General features: G+C 33.2%; 1 protein-coding gene across 1 annotated transcript in view; it reads right to left on the bottom strand.

Moving 5' to 3' along the window:
• The window catches only part of DPH6 (diphthamine biosynthesis 6), a 222895-nt gene that overhangs the window by 164531 nt on the left and 36929 nt on the right, over positions 1 to 21435 (bottom strand). The window contains 2 exon segments of the mRNA XM_086613920.1: positions 7341 to 7459; positions 8659 to 8732. Of these exon segments, the coding sequence (XP_086470046.1) occupies positions 7341 to 7459; positions 8659 to 8732 (193 nt within the window).

Here is a 21435-nt window from a genome sequence, read left to right as displayed (position 1 = left end):
TCCCCGATATAATCTGTTTTCAGTGGTTTTAACTTTGGCATACTGAAATGTTTTGAGTAGAACTTTAGAGCATTATTTTTTCATTAATCTCTTTAATTCAAAGAGTTTAACCATTCCAGCACCATAGTTCGGATAAAAAAAAATGTGCTTTTTTGTCCCTGTTAAAGAATTCTGGTATTTCCATGCTTTGAACAGTTCTAGTGTTATTAAGCTTTGAAGAAAAGGATCAACATTTGATTTCATGGCGGAGAAAGAGAGAAAGTGCAAGTGGTAAAATTTGTGTTACTTTCATTAAATTCATCCCCATGCAGACAAGTTCTAAACCTTTAAAAAGTCACAGTTCCCAAAAGGATCAACAGAGATGTCTGACAGGTGAAATCAGTAGATCACCTGCAAAAGGGCAAAGGCCAGAGCAGAAATAAGGAATCAGATTAGGACAAGAAGTCTCATAAAACTTAAACTCAGAGAGACCTGGAAAGCAAGTATCTACGGTTCTAACCACACAGACATGCCTTTAAAGGTTTGAGTTTAAGCTCTGTTTTGGCACAGAAGTCTAGACAACGAATGTGCATCCAGAACGTAAATCTTACTAAGCATTAAAGAGCAGAAAGTAATATTCTAGCATTAATAAGACACCACTTCTCCCTCTTGATTTTCATTCTGTTGAAATTATTTGTTTTTGATATCTCTTGCTAAGCTTATTTTCTTCCACTGTTTTTCAGCTCAAAGTTCTCTGATTATTCTTCTATCTCCTTCACTAGAACCCTTACTTCCTTTTCGCTTTCACATGAAATGCCTCGTAGTCCATTCAGCTGCTTCCATTTCACTTTTTGTTTAGATGATCTGACCTCCCCAATCTGCAAAGCAATCTTTCCACTCTTAAGCCATCTCTCTCCAATTTTATCGGTCTCTGACATCTCCTTAAGAAGCACTGCACTCAATAACATTGACTTTCAATTACTTTTGTTTTCAGGCACATTCACTTTCCCACTCTTCCTTCTAACTCCTGTCATCTGTTACTACTGAAAATACCAATATTCTTTGCAATCTCCAACCTATAGGCTCAAAAGATAGCAGAGGGAATCATATTTCTTTCTAACCTGTTTCTAGATACACTTATGCAAACTGTTACAAAATCTCATTTCTTCTTTTTCTGTAACACACTGCTTTCAAATATTTCTTTATACCCACACACTAAAAGCTCTTTCCAAAACCTCATCTTACACTGGTAACAAAGTATCTGTCATTCATACAAAAACATCAGGCAAGTTAACAATTCAATTCTTTTTTACTGTTTTAATCTTTCAGCCATGTTCTGAATCAAAACTTTTCTTCACCTAAAGTCCATTCCTATTTCTCTTTTTTCTTATCAATCTCTCTTGCATCATACTCTTCTTCAGTCCTAAGCTAATTTTGTTTGATTTCTTGTCTCGAATACATCTCCCATTTTTCCATGTTGATCTTTTCTCATGTGAATTTTTTTTCCTCAGAAAAAAAAAAAAGGGCCGGAGCTAAAATGGCTCCTGTGATTTCATAATTGTTCCCAAGTCTTCTCATGCAACATCTGGTGAACAAGCAGGTGTGGTATCTTTTCTTCTGTTGCAAATAACATGAATGAAGTATGTATATGAAGCAGTAGACAAACATATTAGGGAACGAGCCTAAGGCAAAAGTGTCAAATACACTTAATTCTAAAGGACCAACTAAGCTTTGGAAGCTTTGTCTGAAAATTCAGTGACAATAACACATGCTAGCTAGAAAACAAGGATTAGAAGAGGAAAAAGACTAATAATAGTATATTTCCTAAAGTACATGATAGGCATACATTTACCAAATCTATAATCTGAAAGAATTTACAATAAAGATTAATTAAAAGCTATCATATGCGTATACAAGATAATACTTTAACATTGTTCAGGGATAATTTTTCTAATAAAAGTTTAAGGCTACTTTTTAGAATACATGATTTCTAACAGAATAGACAATCATTAAAATTTGAGGGTACTTGGAAAAATATTATTGCTCACTTTATGTTCCAGTTCAAATTATGATAAACACAATCATTTTTCATATTAATAAAACCAAATGTTATCAAGAGCAAATGTTGTAAAGACTGTCATGGATTCCATTACAGCTCCAGTGTCTGGTAACTGCCCAAGGAAAAAGCAATGAAACAATCAGCTCTAAATAAGCTAACTAGCTAAGAAGAATCATAGAATGGGATGGGTTGGAAGGGATCTGAAAGATCACTTAGTTCCAAGCCCGCTGTCATAGGCAGGGACACCTTCCACTAGATCGGGTTGCTCAAAGCCTCATCCAACCTGGCCTTGAACACTTCCAGGGATGGGGCAGGCACAACTTCTCTGGGCAACCTGTTCCAATGCCTCATCTCCTTCAGAAGAAAGAATTTCTTCCTTAGATCTAATCTAAACCTACCCTCTTGCAGTTTAAAGCCATTGCCCTTGTCCTATCACTACACGCCCTTGTAAAAAGTCCCTCTCCAGCTTTCTTGTAGACCCTCTTTAAGTACTGGAAGGCTGCTAGAAGGTCTTCCTGGAGCCTTCTCTTCTCCAGGCTGAACAACCCCAACTCTCTCAGTCTGTCTTCACAGGAGAAGTGCTGAAGCACAGACACAACTCACACAACCATCAGTTTTACTGCAGGATATGGTCTGACATTACAGCCAACTCAATTTAGTGGTAAGCTTTCTACTGAAAGAGAGAGTTTTGTCCACCATGCAGCTGTGGCATCTACACAGTACTTTCCCTTCTGTGTAGCACTTCTTTGCTGGATCACCCAGCTGCATACAATCACTGGAGCTTTTAACAGGGGCCAGAGGCAAGTAGAGACTTATGGTTTGGAGAGTCAGCTAGAAGGGGGAAGGAAAGATCAACCAGATCAACCTTTTGGCAGCAGTTCGCTATTAGATCAGTTTATCTGTAACACTAAATTACACCCTCAGGAACTTAACCAGGAACTGTGTCGTGCTGGTTCATTTTTACTGCACTACTTCACATGTAAATCTTATCTTCATTAAAATTAATGGGAGTCTGGCTATCAGTTTCAGTCAGTCAGGATTCCACTTCTGTGGAATTCTGTGTTTACCATTTACATGCCACTACACTAGTGGCATGTAAACAATAAATAATAATAATGTAGACACTTAGGTGGTTTGGTTGAAACAATAAACAAAAGCTACAGGTACTCATTTCATTGTACTGAGAAGTAACATTCTCTCATTCTAATGAAAAGCTGATATATAAAAACATAGACATCCCTATCAGCTTTTCAGAGCATTCTATATACAGCAGGAGGGAAATAGCCAGAGTAAGCAATTAGGGCCCACACCACCGCAAAATTTAGGCTTCCACATCCCCTGTGATTTCAACTCTTACTCATAGCTGAGCATGCAGATTGTCTAGAAGCACCCACAGCAGCTGGATCTACAAGATAAAGGATATAGCCATGGAGTAAGAGCCTTACTTCAAATGTAGGCTGAGGAGCACAAGCTAATCAGCCCTGATACAAAGTTTCAGCCTTTATTAATGTCCAACAGTTGAACAATGTACGGTATCATTTCTCTCCAGTGGTCCAAAGACCAGCTGGAAGTTAGAAACATAATTTAACCATGAAAGAGTTTTTTTCAACTTAGTATTTCTATTATTTGATCTCATAATTACAATGTTTTTTCAAATACTTAATTCAGTAATAAATCATTACTTTACTATAACCAAACTGGGAATAAGCTGCAACATATAAAGTAAATAACGCATATTAATCTCATATAAGACAGAAATTTGAGTTTATATTCTGAATTTGACTGAAACATTGAAGAAGTAAATTTTGTTCCCACTTTCTCAAGCTAACAAAGTGCACTTATAAAACTTACTGAAGGCAAATATTACTTTTAAAACTTCAAGAAAAACTAGAATCACTGAGAACAAAATGCTTTAACTGTATGACATAAAAAAATTTTCAGCTCTATTTTCATATATATGGGAACTGGTTTGTCATATTTTAAAATGCATAGTGGGGCTTAATTTTTAGTGTTAATTCTAAGATTTAGGTATAGTTAACTATATAAGTAAAGTAAAACTAAATAAAACTTGATGCTCAGTTTTTACTGAGGACTATGCTGTGAGGAACCCAAAGATTCCTTCCAAATGTAACCTTCCTCCTTCTCTTACTTCCACCTGAGTATTACATTCTGCTGCAGTGGAAGCAATTTGCTTTAGAACGTGGCACAGGTAAGACCAGTACATAAAGTTACCAAGATTAAAAGCTGAATCTGTAATAGGCACACTCTGCAAGTCAATTAGTATTTTAATCCCTAAAATGTGTCTGGAGAGCAAGGATATAAAAAATGCATCTTATGATTGTGCTATATTACAGTCTCATATGAACAACGGATATTACTGGAATTTTAGGTACACACATGTTAAAAACAATCAATAACTGCTTCTAATTTAGCTGTTACTAAGTAACCTCATTCTGACTTTTTGGGATTTCCACTGAAGAGGGGTAAATTTTAAATATAAACGTATCATGTATCACACAGGCATCTTAGTAGCAAGAATATGGCACAGAAGATAAATGTGCATAAGCAGTGGGTTGTTTGGGTTTTTTTTATTGCCTAGGTTTGCTTCTAGATCATGGAATGTTTTTCTCTCATCATTAAATCCTCTGAAATACACTCTAAAGGAAAGAATGCTGATCTACTTACAGATTAACAGAAGGCACGTGAAGAAGGCTTGCTAACAGTACTTTTGCATGTAAGTGAGAGCAATTGGTATCCCATCTGGAAAAGCACACTACTCTGAGATAGAAAACTCTTGCCACTGGCAAAGTTTATGGTATTAATTTGTAATGGTGGGTTTAGGGAAATGTTCTAAACTAATGCTCATTTACTTGCATAATTATGTGTTTTCTACACAAAACAACAGGCTTTTACCTTGACAATATTGGCACTGAGTTAATGGAAAACAGGACAAGGCAAGTGTACAAGTATGCCAGCACTGATGAATGTCAAGCTAAGTTACAGATTTGTTTCTTGCATTAACATCTGTACAATGTACCATCTAAGGCACTATCCTTCAGACTCTTAAATCTGTTACTTTAAATATTTTCATTGCAGTTTAGCTTTGATTATTAATCTAAGAAGCAAAAAGTTAAACTGTATCTTATCTTCTTTGCCACTTGATATGTTAAACAGCCTTTATACCTTAAATCCACTTTAATAAGGCATGCAATTATTAAAGCATTATAGAATGGCCCCAGAGCACACAAGCTCCATTAAATTTGCTTACATCTAATTACGTTTGCCTGAGGCAGGTGAGAAATTGAGTCTGATAAGATCTTTCTTTTACCTGTAGCCAAAAAAAAGAAAAAGGAAAAAAAAAATCTTGCAGTGATTTTCTATCTAATTGCTATCTACAAGTATTTATGGTATTTGCCCCTTCAATGAATAGCCCACAAAGCACTCTTTGTGCACTAACTAGTGCATTTTAAGTTTTTTTAAGACTGTAGAATACAAAAGACAAGCTTATCTTGCTTCAGGCATAAAACAGGTCATCAATGATGTCTACTTGTGAAATAGTTTTATCTATTATTTAAATCATATATTTTCTTTAACATTTTTGGGTAAATTTTAAATAGTATTTACTTGTTTCATTTTGTGTGAGGGTTTTGTTTTTCCTTTTCATAATTAGTTTCCTCCAATTGTACAAAATTTAGTGAAAACAACCTAAACTTGAGGAAAAAGAAAAAAATCTGATTTGAAAAAGCATGTTACATATTCTTTGTGGACTTTTATTTTTTCTTCAGGTCAGCATAAACAATGAAAGCATTCTATTTTATGGAAAAATAACATAAATATAAAAATGTACTTTACATGGCCTTAAAATTATTCCTTTACAAAATATGTGTAGTTTCTTTCTAATTTTAAAAAAGAAGTGTTTTATAGTAGAAAACACAGCATTCAACTCCTATGTATTTGTAACTAGGCTTTATAAAATAAGGAAAATGCTATTAAATTACGTTGCTTGTTACCTATAAGTGAATGAGGGAATGTGGTATTTCTATACATTCTAGTCTCACTAGCACCCCTAGCAGATCCTAGAGAACAATACAGCAATACTATCATAGTTGATAATGTAAAATTAGTTAGAATATCTACCAACTAAAGAGGAACAAATAAATAAAAAAGTAATTAATTAATTAAAAAAAAAAGTCAAGCAATTCATCCGGTCTAATAGGATTATAATTCAATTCTTGGTTAATATTTATGAGAAATTACTTTGTTATAAAGCATTCTTTAAAGATGATAGACATTAGGAATTTGATGTGACAGTCGCCCAGATAAACCAGCCATCAGACTTTTAATGCAAGGTTATACAACACTATTTTTTAAACATGAATTTTTAGCCACCAACGACACTGATCCTCTCATATTATACTGTCCATTCTTTGGCCAAATGGACCGCAAACCTACAGTCAGCCCAAAAAGAAAAGGTCCTTTGGTCACGCTTTATGATTAAGACCTCATTTGATACTTCTAAATGAAAAACTGCACAGAGGCCTGAAATTAATGTATTGTATCATTAAAATGCTTCTTATGTGCTTCATAGGGTTATAGAGCACATCATTCCATAAGCTTTCCTATAAAATGTCATTTGACCTTATCTTTACAGTCAAACAATAAACAAACAGGTTATCTTTCATACGATTTGCTTCATTATACAAACCTCATTTTACATATTTGATAACGAAAAGACATGTTGATTTTCTGATGTAGTAAACAATTACATTGTAAATACCATTTTTTTAAAGGCAATGACAAACTATTTCTGTTTGCTATATGTTCTACCAACTTGAAGACTATTATTATACAAAATGTTTTGCCCTCATATAATTACATTTTGTTTGATGTTAATTTGCTGTATTTCTATTAAAACTTTCATGGTTGTTTTATAATATTGTCTAGCCACCAGTCTGCATCATCTATAAATGACAATACTGTGAACCACTGAATTATGCATGCATCTTTACTGCAAATCAAAACCGAATTAGGACAAAAAATTACAAAAGGAATTTAATGACTATGCTAGAAAGAATTAATTTCCAGCTTTTCCATGTCTACTCTAAGAATGAATTGCAAACAGGTAAATTAATTATTCAGACATCATGACTGTTAATCAAGTATGTAAGTTTTAAAAATTATCTTCACATTAATGTATCTTATCCTAAAATATAGAATAAAATTTCTGCTTTTCTCTGTTATGTTGTGGATTTGTGCATGGGAAGTTTCAGTACACAATACTGCTCAGAATCTGAATACGTACCAAAAGCTGCCACTTTTATGATTATGGCTTGAATGTTAGATGATATCATTTCTTTAAGCAATATTTCCTGGTTCCGACGCCAAAGGTAAGCTAAAGGCTGAAGATTAAGCCTTCTGCATCTTAACAAACAAACAAAAAATGGATAAAGCTAAGTATTGTGCTTTTACACAGCATGATTCATGTAAAATTAAAGAAAATTAGTCTCATTTCATACTTTTAAATAATTTTTCTTCCACAATTTAATTACAGTAGTTTACTATTCCTAGATTCCAGCATATACATTAGATCTAATATTAAAAAAAAAAAAAAAAGCTTGTTCTGAGTATAATTCATCTAAGTAAGATGTAACTCACTGATATAAACACATTTGCATGGGAATATAAGTAAAACAGTGAGAAAATGCATTCCTAAAGGTTTAGGACAAAACCCCACTAGCACCTTAGGAAGTGACCACTTTTTATGATCACAGATAAGGCAAGAGTTACTGCTCTGTGATAAATGTGGCCCATGTCACTAGTACAATATGCTCAATTTGCTACACTCAACAAACCTGATTTGGATCAACACCCAAGGAAAGGAATCATTCAGGAAAATGTATACAGCTTGTGATACAAAGTAACAACTTGTTAATGTAAAATTAATTATTTGTTTTGATACATATCATATTTAGACAGCATTTGATACATAGCATTTGATTGTTTATCAAATTAGAGAATCACTAATTTGCACTATTGATAGGTAACCCTTCTGCAAATTGTCAAGTACCATCAGTTGGTGATAAAATGTGTAATGACTAGTTCCTGAAAAACTTAAAAACATTTAACTATGGGACTAGATCAGAGCACTCAAAAATTACATTTATTTGTCAATTATCATTGTTTATCTAATATATGGGCTTTCTCCCATATGTTAGATAGACCCACTAGTATTAGTGTCAAGACTTTATAGTTGAATGGATGTTTAATGTTGACAGGTAAATCTAGTTAGCACCCATATAATCTGATAAGCTTTCATTATTACTTTAATGTATTTTAACAGAGCACTGAGTTGTGAAATCAACAGAAATATTCAGCAACTCAGAATGTGAAGTAGTTCATTTAGGTGCCTAGCTTTGCCTAGTCTCTCCTGGATTTTTAATAATGAACACATGGTTCCTGGAAGGGAGGACGAGGAGAAGGTTCTTGGTTCATCAACGAATGAAATGAACCATAGAACACGAGAAATAAAGCAACTGTCTGTTACAGAATTTGAGTTAGAAAACAAACAAGTAAAGCACTTTCCAGAATGTGTATATTAATGAAGATTAATATTTTCTTACACATCTTCAACTCGAACTCTTTGGTAGTCAGAAAGAATGGCTCCTACAGATACACCCTCCACTCCTTCTTTGTCCTGGAAAAAGACAAGGAATACTAATGACAGCAGTATATGCTGGCTTACGCAATAGAGATTCAGTACCTCTACTAGCAGAATCAACCAAGAACAAATCTTCCCTGTGCCTAGCACATGGAGAATGGGCTGGAATGTGGATCTTGCATAGAAGAGAGCAGCACAGCTGACCTACTACGTAGTTATTACTCTAACACAGTGATGTACCTGACTCAAGTACTATTCTACAGAAGAAATAACCAGGGTAACTAAAAAGTACCAAATTTAACAGCTTATCCTAAAGTTTTCCTGACATCCTGAAAATTACTTCCAGCTCTTCACTATAACTGAGATGTAAGCTATTCCACCTACAAATAAATATCAGCAACATATAATCATGATGAATAATTAAACTGTCAGCATTTGTCACAATATGCAGCACAAAAGTGTGTGAGATTACCCTTTTCATCCTAACGCCAGGACAAGAAAACTCGCAGGCAACTTACTCGACATCATCTTTTAAAAATTCTGCTATAAAAAATGGTTTTCCAAGACATATTTTCTGTTTCATTTCAATTATCTAAGCCAATAGTTCTTTATTTTTTCTTGTACACACACTGAGAATGTAACATTTGAAAATGCACACACTTATAATGTCATGAGCTCTTGCATTTTTAAGTTGCTTGAATCCCAATCAACATACTGAATTTACTTAATCTTTAGTAAAATTTGATCCAGCTAAACTTCAGTGAAACTTCTTTTCCTCTTTTAACCAATGTTGATCATAACTACACAGCATGACTTACCATCTTGACCTGCTCAATTAGATAGCAATCCTGTAAAGTTTGCAGCAAGATCTTACCATAACATTTTCAACTACATACCTAAATATGAATTTAAAAATCAAATCAGTCTTTGTGATTGTATTGAATTTAAAATTAATTTTCAGTTTCTTATCAATGAAATTATGCAGTGTTTTTTTCATAATTAGGGAAAAATCTCCTGGTTTATGGCTGCCTGCAATATTCTTTTCTCAATCTATTATATTATTCTTCTTTACATTGATTCTTACCTTATATTTGCCCAACCAAATTCCTAAATTATTCATACTCATCTAGATTTTGGATTTAAGAGTCATTGAATTTATCAAAATTCCTAGCTATACTAATCTGAAAATTCTATCACTGTTCAATTTAGGTATTCTACATGTTGTTAATGGATATATCATTTAATATGAAACAGGCCCATACACAAAATCAGCCATAAAAATGCATTAGTGATTCTAACAGTAAGGTATTTCTTCTGAAAGAACTGGCAGAAAATAATCTATCAGACATACTGTTCATGCAGAAGTGTAGAGAGGATATATTTAAGTAATTTTTCTAAAGTCCTTGTAAGAATGAGATGTACAGTATCTTTGAATAAGAAATCTTTTCAAGAAAAAAATGGTTCTGTTAATAATAAACAATTAAAAGCAACTACTTTTTTTGGTTTTGTTTTTGTTTTTTTTTTTTTAAGAAAGGGACTCTTCCCTGCCACAAATTCAAAGACTGAGACATAGCTGAACTTTTAGAAACAGAATGTAGCAATGCAAATGATGCCTGCGGTGGCCTTGGATTTCCTATCTTAGAGCTCCAAATTTGGCAAATCAACTAGCATGAAACTAAACTCTGAGATCTTATAGTCTCACAGATAATAAACAGAGGTGACCACACTTGGAAATTACTTCTGTTTAAGGACTTGGCATAAAAAGTATCAATTTAAAAATAATATTCTAACACACATGTTTTTAAGTTTCTAGTCAATATTAACAGCAACAATAATTTTTAAAAGTGGAAGAGCTTGGAGCTCACTGATTAAGCACAGATACTCAATATTGTCACTACTTGGTATTGTACTACAGTACTGGAATTTTTTTAATGCATCTGTCTATTGTGTGGTATCATTATGCTGCAAAATAAAACAAATACAATACAATTTTAAGGTAATCTGAATTTTTATTCTTACTATTATTTTGAACAGTTAAGCTTACAAACTTTTCCAGCCTAAAATTGTATTGTCACCTTTTTTTATTTTTGCTAACAGGTTCACTTGAAATTTTCATGGCTTTTCCTGACTATTTCTGTCAAAAAGAAGTTATATATAAATTAAAAGTGTTTAGTCATAGCGGCTAGAGAATGATATTTGGAAAATCATATTCAGTATATGTTTTCCATACACTTGAGGAAACTTCTCATCCAATGTTCTATCACAGAGTTTCTTCTATGTATTTCTTGATAAAAAAAGTGTGCTCAAATATTCTGAAAAAACAGATGCTAAAGACCATCTAACAACAACTTTCATTGCTCAGTTCTAAGTTAGCAGAGGCAAACTATCCCATCAACTAAGTTCAGTAAGTAACGTTTTTGAAGTATCTGATACAAACCAACACAAGGCTGTACAACTGTTGTCTCACAACTAAATGAATCTCCATGGCTACATAAATACACATTCATACACAATTTTCCATATTCTTTTATCATAGAATGGTTCGGAAGGGAACTTAAAGATCACCTAGTTCAACCTCGCCCCACCATGGGCAGGGATACTTTGAACTGGATGAGGTTGCTCAAAGCCCCATTCAACATAACCTTGAACACTTAAAACGACAGGCCACCCACAACTTCTCTGGCCAACCTGTTTTATAACACATACTCTCCTCTTTCCTCACCAAAACAAATAACATGTTTTATTATTATCATCATATTTATCATAGTGCATTGCAAATCTGTTGTTACCATGATGGTTTCAATTTCATATACCCTTCTTTCTCTAAAAAAAGGAAATAAATGGTTGTATCAGAGAAACAAGAAGACAGTAACTATATCATAAACATAAAAAAAAAAAAAAGATGATTCTCATAATAAACAAATATGCAGTGAAATTAATACCTTTAGGACTTCCTTTCCTGATTTCCCAAATACCGATTCATACAATCTCCTGTTCATCCAGGAAGATGGCAATTGATTTGTCCAATACCTTATTTAACAAGCTCACGGACCAATAAACATGGTATTTTTTTTTAATTCATTCTGGTTTCAAGTTGTCACAAAATACACACATCAGCAAAGATGCTCAGTAAGAAAACTCCTTCAAATTAAAAAGTACCTGGAAGGTAAGGACTTAAGTGTCCTGCTCATATACAAACACAATACCACTTCTATACTAAAATGAACTACTTCGCAGACATATTTGGGATCTTAAAAATTCTAGTCTGAACTACTTTGCAGACATATTTGGGATCTTAAAAATTCTAGTCCTGAATCCTAGGAAACTCAAAATCATTCTATGGTAAAGGAATTAAAAAAGCTCTTATAATCTTTAAGGTCACAGAACTTCTACTAAACAACTGTTGGAACAACTTGAAATTTAAATATCAAGTAGATTACTCGTAGATTTTATTTTGGCATTTTTGGTTTTTGTTTTTTTTTTCCAAGTATGTACACTTATAATACATTTAGAGGGTGAACGTGCATGTGTATGAATGCATGTATATATATACACACATATAAACACACGAATATATATACATGCATATATATACACACAGGCATATATATGTACATACGTACACAATATATCTTAAAATTAGTAACAAAAGAACAAAAGACTGTCATTGGCTGCTTGCTTACAAGCTACATTAAATCTGATTTAAATAGTCACACACAAGATGTTTTGCACTTAGTTTATTTCCTTCGATAATATGTAAGTTTTAATCATCTTCTGAAATGGCAGTACATGGTGTCATTTTCAGTGGTGGTTAGCATTCACGTTTAAAGACTTTTGACAGGGAGCTATTCACCACCATCACTTTTCATTTAGTTCTTCTGATGGTAAACAGTGAATATAAACTTTCATCACTGTCCAGACAGCAGCTTCCACATGGAGAAACATCAATAGACTTAGTAAATGCTTTGAAATGGGAGAACTAGTTAATATACTTACATACCATGAAATGGAATAAATTCAATCCCCCTATTCTGTATAGTTCAAAAAATCAAAGTTGGAGAGGCATAAATTCAAGGAATAAGAAGATACAAAGGGAAAAAGGATGGAGTATGAGGTGGAACAGAAAAAAAAACTATGATCTAACACCCTTCATAAATTCCTCAACTGGACAAAGTTTACTTTGCCTTGCTGCACAGTGTATTCAGCTCAGCACTTGATGCATGCAAAGAATACTAACTGAAAACTAGTTCTTCAGTGGATTTACTGTTTGGTATTGAAAGAGTTATTGGACATTTTGCAAAGCGACAGCATTTTGTTTTGTTCAGAGACAATCGTGGTTAGCACAGAATCAAACCCAGAATCAGTGGTGCCAGGTCTCAGGCACCACATTTTACCTTTTAATGTGGAATCTGATCATGTTTGGTACTGTAAAAAACATATTCACAAAACTGCTGCCTCAGCAAGGGCACAGCAGGTTGATATCTGCAGGCTAAATATCAAGGATCTCCACTGAAGCCAAAAGCTAAGGAAGCAAAATTGGGAAAATTCTGGAAGAAAGATGTTTGGTGCTGTATCATATAAGAAATAACAGAGAAGAGGAAAATGTTCAAGGAAAGATAACATGGAAGGGTGGGTTTTTTTCTTGGTTTTTTTTTTTAATTATTATTATTAAAGAAAGTATCATGTACTATTAAGAGATTATATGAACTATGCAAAACTTTACTAATATGTTGCTAGTGCAATAGATTAGTCTAAAGTAAAAATAAATTGCTTCTCAAAAATATTTGGATAAAACAGAGAGTGCATATGCTCAGTACAGTATACTCCATCCCAAAATATTACATCACAAAGTATGCAATGCATACATAAAAATATATGCTAAACATAGATGTATACAGATGCTAACAGCTTTTTATTTTCCACATGACTTTTTAAAACTATTTTTCCCCATGATAACTACCAAAATTACTCATTTTATAAGGCAGGTATAAACAGCAACTTCTGAAAAGCATCTAAATGGGACAATTTTTTTAGCAGCAATATAAAGCTTTTTTATGTACGTAAGATAATTATTAGCCATGTTTTCACTGTAAGTGAAATTATGTCATTATTACATGTCTTGTTATAACCATTAATTTATTCCTACTCATAACATTCATGAAGAATCATAGAATCATAGAATGGCTAGAGTAAGAATGATCCTCATGAACAATTGCGTTAGAAAATCAAATCAATCTTTGCAACTGTAACTACTAAATTGCACAATTTATGTTTAAAGCTTCATAGTTTTAAAGTTATATATATTTTTAAAGTTTAATGAATAACACAATTCAAAATCACTGCTCTTCATGTATCATAAATTATGTTTAGCTATATTTTCTATTCAGAAAATAGCATAAAAAATTAAACATTTTTGTGAAAGCTCCAAAACATCAGCGCCATGAGTATGCTTACTGTTATGCTGCTGTTAAGATGGCTCTGTAATACCCATGTACAATACTGACATACTGGTTCACAGCTGAAGTAAAATATAAACAGAAATGTAAGAGTAATTTATGCTAGCACACTGTGATTTCAATTTCACTTTGGTTTTTTATTTCAGCAATTGAAATTAAAATAAGAATAGTGATGGTAATTTGAGGAAATGTCTACATATGCATTGTAGCATACTAGTAAGTAAAATATTCATTGCAGCGGTATTAGTACAGAGGTTTTCTCTAATTTCACATTTTGATGTCTTTACCTGACCCTCTCAGAGTTCAGCAAAAAGAAAATTAGTGCTAATGTTTGCAATTTAATTAGTATATTACATGCACTGTAATTATTAGTGGGAAATGTTATATTAATGAATGTAAAAGTTAGTTGTAAATTACCTCGGAGTTATTATCAATTTCCCAAGTTACTGCTTCTTAAGATAACCCTCTCCCTATGGTCCTTCCGGTAATTTTTCTTTGCCTGATAAACATGATGATTAAACAGCACACAGTGCAAACCTTTGATACTTTTTAAATTAAATCCATGCCCAGCCTAAGGGCTGTGTCTGATTTCAACTAAATGTGTCAGTTAATCAGATAAAAAATTATCAGCAACTCAAAGAAACAGCAGCCTTAGGCTTCATCAGTGCCAGAGAAAGCCGAACAAAATAAGACATACAGACAATATCACATCATGACTAAAGGTTACTGCTAAGCATATCACTGCACAGAACCATTCACCACCTTAACAATGTCTATCTTAAATGAAATAATGCATACAACAGTCAAAATAATATCAAAGAAAAAGGAAGTGCTAGACCTCTGCCTATATATGCCTGTTCATGTGTATTGCAAGAAAATTCGAACACTCCCATTCAGTAAAATGCAGAATATCCCTAAAAATTTACTGTTTAGAACACATCTATGTAAGAAACTGAAGTATAAATAGCTGAAGAAAGGTTAAATTAGGTTTAATTTTTAACATTTAATTCACAGCTTTGCCACAATAGAGTTCATTTTATGACAAAGATATAAAATAGATTATCTCTAAATTAAGTTGTCTTTCCAATTAATATCCTCCTTGAAGCTTTCATGAGTAATAGAAAACTGTTACACATGCTTAAATTAAAGCTTAAGGTCATTTGTGCCTAAACAATGATTAGCGGTCATTTGCAAAACTTCAAATTAAAACACAACGTATTTGCAGGTGTGATTGACAATATATATACTAGTAACAGGACCTCTAGGCTTGTGCAATTATTTCAGTGCAAAATTCTTAAATATGAGTTTTGCCTTATAATTTGTGAAGCATTCTAAGATCACCAACTATACTGATTTCAAACAGAGCATGTGATTTTTCTAAGCTTTGATATGTCTGTCAGAGGCATCTGCAAGTAATCCAAGACAGTATGGAACATTCCTGAGACATAGGGATATAATAACTCTTCTTCAAATTGAAAAACTGCTGTTCGGTAAGATTCTGCAGACTAGCTATGAATTGCATAGTCTTGCAGATCTCTACATATCATCTGGGACTTTCCCATCTTCCACCTCAAAGCACATACTCCTTAGGATGAAGTAGTTCCAAAAAAAAAAGGGGTGGAAATTAGTTTAATGTGGATTCACATGAAATCCCTGTGTGAACACTCTCATCAAGAACTTCAGTAGTCCTCTGTGGGCTTAGCTTGACTCACTTTAAAAGTAAATTACTTTTGAATAATAGTATCTATACAAGGAGATAATACTATATAACTAATCCACTTTAAAAGCTGATTAGATTCATTTTTATGAATGCCCTGCATAGGGCACAGATAGACACATCACCACCTTTAAGCATAACTGATCATCTAACTTCAAGAGTTTTACAAATGCAATTATTGAAACATTGCATGCACACACATACGCACACAAAAAATCTATTAATTCAGCGTAGGGGGGCACTCATGGCCTTTAAGTATCTAATTGCAATCTCATAATAACCACATTTAATTAGTGTATGGTCCTCTTGCTACCTGGAAGCACCAAAGAAAGCTCAGGGACATAGTGCAGGAGTATGTATGTATGCACAAGAGCACATGCACACACCACTGCAAACGAAAAAGGAGAGAACACGAAAGTGACAGAAATACTAATCTCAAAGCCTAATATGAAACAGAAGTATATTGAAATACTTAATTTCAAATGGATATAATTAAATTCTAAACAGTAGAAACAGAAAACCAGGAAAATCTTCCACTACAGCAATACATCACACCATAAATGCAGGTTTTCATGATATACTGATTTTCCATTAAGCTGCATTTAAAAAGTGAACAATTAGGCTTAGGAATTACAAATAATTCATTAATGAATAATTATTTTTTAATGTTATCTCATACAATAACTATTTCCACACAATACAAGAAACTTGAGATACCTTTTAGATATCATACTATTTCAGAAGAATTTTTTTCTGAAGTATTTAATTTAGATTGATTGATTCATTTTTTTCCATTAATAAAAATAAGTCATGCTAAAAACAATGCATTTTGTAAAACTTTATATCGTTAGATATACCTATCAAAAAACTTAGAAGACTAAAATCAAAATCAATAAACTTCTCCATTAGTGCAAAGCTTACCTAAGGACTTTTCTATAGAACTCTAAGTTTTTCTTTTCTTCATACAAGTCAAGTGAGTGATCAAGAGGCCTACGTGCCATCACCAGAAGCTACAAAGTCTCTGACAGGGAGACAACAGTCTCTAGCTGAACAACAACAAAAAAAAATTTAAATTGCATTTAGTGCAGAGATTTGGGTTCACATTAACCTCTGCTTCATCTTTGGGACTTCCAACCCTTAAGTGCTCAAATAATTAAAAAGCAAAATTGCCTGCAGGGACTTCTTTCAGGAAATCTTAATTATAAAATTACCTCAACGAAGACTGATTACTTAATTTGATAACAAAATTTAGCATGAACAGCCAACTTCAGATTGAATAAAAGACATTACATCGTAACGACAAGATGCCAGTGAACAACTACATAACAGTCAAATAACCATACATATTTCTGTTCCCATGTTAGATTGGATATTACAAGTGTTGGTGATTGTAAGTGTAACTTTCGCAATCAACAGCAATTACATCAACGGCTATAACATGAAAGACAAAAAAAAAGATATAAACACTTCTTATATATTTATATAGAATTAGTAGTCGACCACTGTGATTTAAATTTTAAAATCCAGTTTTTAAAATACCAATGTATACAATTATGTGTGGCTTCTTCAGAATGAAAAAAAAAAGTCTTTGCCTCATGAAGGCAGGTACTGGCCTATATTATTATGTTCCAGGTTAATTCCTTGCTGAAGACAAGCTACTTACTAAATCAAGAAAAACAATGTCAAAGGAACATGAGTTTGTATGTTTCTAGTCAAGAGAAGATTTATAATTTAGATAATGCAACTCAGTCCACTTGCATCATACTCTCTGATGTCAGACAAGGCGGAATTTCACTCTTGGATTTCTTTTTTTAAATAGTATCCTCAACAAACCGTAAGAAAGCCAAAAGCTGGCCTTGATAAACTAAGTTCTTAATATACACACAAGCTTTTTTTTCCCTTGCTCCGCATTAGCTTTCAGCCACACAGCCTCCATGCGGACCGACTTCTAGATGCTAACGGCAATTTACCCCTCCACAACTAAGAGCAACGAGACAGAGATCCAGCAGGGCATCTACAAAACAAACCCTAAACAGGCTCTACAGCTTGCCCTGGTTACCTGAGGTATGCCGCATGGTTTGGATAATCCAGCTCATTAACAGAATCCCACTATGGGAAGCTACTCTAGGAAAATATCATACAAGAATTAACCGTTGAGCCTCATTTATTTCTATACGAGCATTGTCAAAGCAATGTTAGTTAATGAAGTATTTCAGAACACATGCCAGCAAGTACTGAGGTATGTAAGTATTATAATTCATGTTACTAATTCTGTGAGAAAATAGTTCTTTTTGCACAAGTAAAACCATAGGCATGACAGGACAACATTCTGAGTTTTCCTTCTGTTGTCCTCTTACCACATATGACAGTACAAGAATCAGAACCATGGTAGAAAAACATGTCTGAAATGAAAATAAGCTGTTTTGTCTATTAGAAACAAATCTTCTATTCCTCTCTCATATTTCCTTGTAAAGAATATAGCTTCCTGAGAGCAAAGATTATTTTTTTAAAAAATATATAATTTCTAAAGTTAACTCTAATATACTGTAATGCAGCATAAAAGTAAAATAGTTGCCTGCTTGTTGTAACACATTGGAAATCAAGTAAGAATTTCAGATGAAATAAGTCAATTTTATTGTCACTAACAAGTATGACAAGTAGGTATGTTTATGTACACTTAGATAACTCATTCTCCCATGTACTACAGCTAAGAACATCTTTCAAAACTGCACTTCATGTTTATGAGATCTATTTAATGTGCATCTATACACAGACATGCAGAGCTATACATGCACTCTCACATCATCACTGAACTCTAGTTACTTTAAATGGAAAAAAAAAGACTTTTAAGAATACGGCAGTTTGCTTATATTTTTCTTATGACAAACTCCAATGAACTGTACAAAAAATTTACCTCTTAGAGAATACCTTTTCATAAAACTAAATGTTTACAGCTTTGTAACTTTCAGTATTTGTAGGAAAGAGCTACTAAACATATTTATAAATCATATACTCCATCAAAATTTAACTGTCAAACTTAGCATTACAGCAACTAGCCTTGAAACAGCATCTGAAGCATACTGTACTGGTGCAAAACATCACTTTCTGTAGGAGGAAATGAACTGTCACTTAAGGTTGACTAAGATATAAAATTATTTAATGTAATACTTGAACAAGTCATGCAAACATTGTCAAAAGTGTTCATTACAACTTGCCTGACATGTTGATCACATTCAGTAATTTGAAGTACTTGAGTGAAAAATATTTAATATGATAGACATGAAACAGCAAAGTTTTAGCCTGACAATCCCTGGAAGACAGAGCTGAAATTTCATCAGTAAGTCTGAAGATTCTTATCTTAGACTTTTGCAAACAGTTAATTCACATCTGCATCACTGCTGAGTCATGTCATTTGATATCAACATGATTTATATAACTAACGCTCAATGTGCAGATTCAAAATATTTGCAATCATTTCTGAATTGTCACAAAAGCTATAATGCTGAAGTACATGCAGAGCAATTCACTGATTAATAAATTAAAAAATTTTAACTCTTCATGGACAATTTACAAAAAACCTATTGCTTTCACTTTCTTCAGAGTTTTTTTTAGTTCAAAACTGTATCGTCTCTCAAAGAGTCAAAGTCTCAATTTTTGAAATATAGCAAGTATTGTATAGGAGATTATTGTAGTGGCATGAGTTATTGGAACACAAAGCTATCTGATAATGAATGTGTAAGAAGAAAGGCATGCTTGAGGACATAAGATTTACTTTAACTCATTTAGTATTACTCTAATGGGAAACTGTAGGTCGCTGTGGGCAAACAACAGTCAGCTGGCAGGAAAGCTGCACAATTTTCACCTGAAAATATTTTAAAAGCATATGCTTTACATATAAAAGTCTTAAATCAATACATTAGAAGTTAATTTTCTCTAAAGGCTATTTGACAAATTTCATCTTTCTTGCTACTTAAAGACACTTGAGAAACCTAAACTTAGCCTATATTTAATTGTATTTGCATAGTAAGTCAGCTTGGGCCTATCGTGATACTAATAGCACAACTTCACCCAGCTTCAGTGAAATTATTCACTGAAGAATTATTCACTGTGCAAGAGAGTTAAAGGCAACATTTACATTATACTGATTTACTGCTGTCACTAGGAGACCACCCTACTCTGCAAGCAAGTATTTAATCTTTTTTGCATGAAACAATGTCACTTGTTCTGCTACATTTGCACATTTGTAAACTGTATCACTCTAGAAATTTCTTGGGAATGTTATTTATACATTTTCAAATGACTAAATCATTAAGTTGCTATTACTCCTATGAGCAGACCAACTTGGAATGGACTCTGAAGTACCACATGCAAAATCTCATACACAATCTCTAATAAATATTCCAAATGTCTTTTTTTTTCCACTGACAACATATTTTTGATTAACTCTTTCAGAAATATTCTCATTATCTGCACTGCCAAAAATTAGCTCTTCTGATCTTATCATCAGTCCTTGCATAAAAGCAGAACACAGGGCCTTCTAAAACATCAAGCTGGAGTAAAATAGTCTCTGTATTTGGAATACAGGTCTAAAAGAAAGGCCTCTTTTTTTTTGGACTTGGAACAGAAACCTCATGAACCCTTCTCTGATCTTCAACAGAACTTGTGCTACTTCTTCAAAAGTCAAAAGGGTTTGGAAGTTCTTTAAAACTGTTAGGAATCTCAGCAACACAACACCAGAAGTTTGTTCCATCACACCAAGTTAGTATGTGTAGGTTTTTTATCTTTTTTTTTTTTTTTCTAAATATCACTGATCCTGGAAATCATTGTGCCCAAACGATGAGAAAATACCACTGAACAAAAATGAATTAAATAAAGGCATAGTTATGGTGGTCAAATTCTTCTACAGCCTGTCGAAACTTCAAGCAATCCTAAAAAAATATTCCTTAAAAAACAGAGCTATCACTTTTTAAAATGGTATACATTTTATTCTGATTTTTAGTACAACAACTCTCTTCAGAATTAAGCATTTACACAGTCCTTTTTGCCCCACTACTACTATTCCAAAACTCCAGCGTTTGCACTGCACTTCTCTTAGGGAGAATTCATTGACGATTCAAACACCTTGAGCAAAATGAAGATAATTCTGCACGTAACTTGTGAAAACATTGTTATTTTTGGCTCCTCACTTTATGACATCATTTACTCCTATTGATGAAAATATTACAACTTTCAACAAAGTTTTTTTCCCAGATTCCAGTGAAGCACAAAATGCTACACTACAATTTTCAGGTTTGACTCTCTTATAAAGTGCTTTTGTTCGGATTATTTTTCCATCACTCTGTTTGAAAAAAAGACAAGGTCACCTAGCATTACTAAAATGATAGCAATGACTCCAAGTCTTAAAAGAAACATTCCAAAACAGTATTAAAATACGCTCTCTGACAAGACAGACAGTTTACATGAAGAATAAAATCTTCCTCTTCATTGGACTGCTTAGTGCAAAGAAACAAGGGTTTTTCCCATTTTCTTATCACAGGAGAAACAAGTATTTTTGTATATAATCTCG

This window comes from Tauraco erythrolophus, chromosome 6 (genome assembly GCF_009769465.1).
Source record: "Tauraco erythrolophus isolate bTauEry1 chromosome 6, bTauEry1.pri, whole genome shotgun sequence".
Lineage (NCBI taxonomy): Eukaryota > Metazoa > Chordata > Aves > Musophagiformes > Musophagidae > Tauraco > Tauraco erythrolophus.
This window is presented reverse-complemented; position numbering and strand designations above follow the sequence as displayed.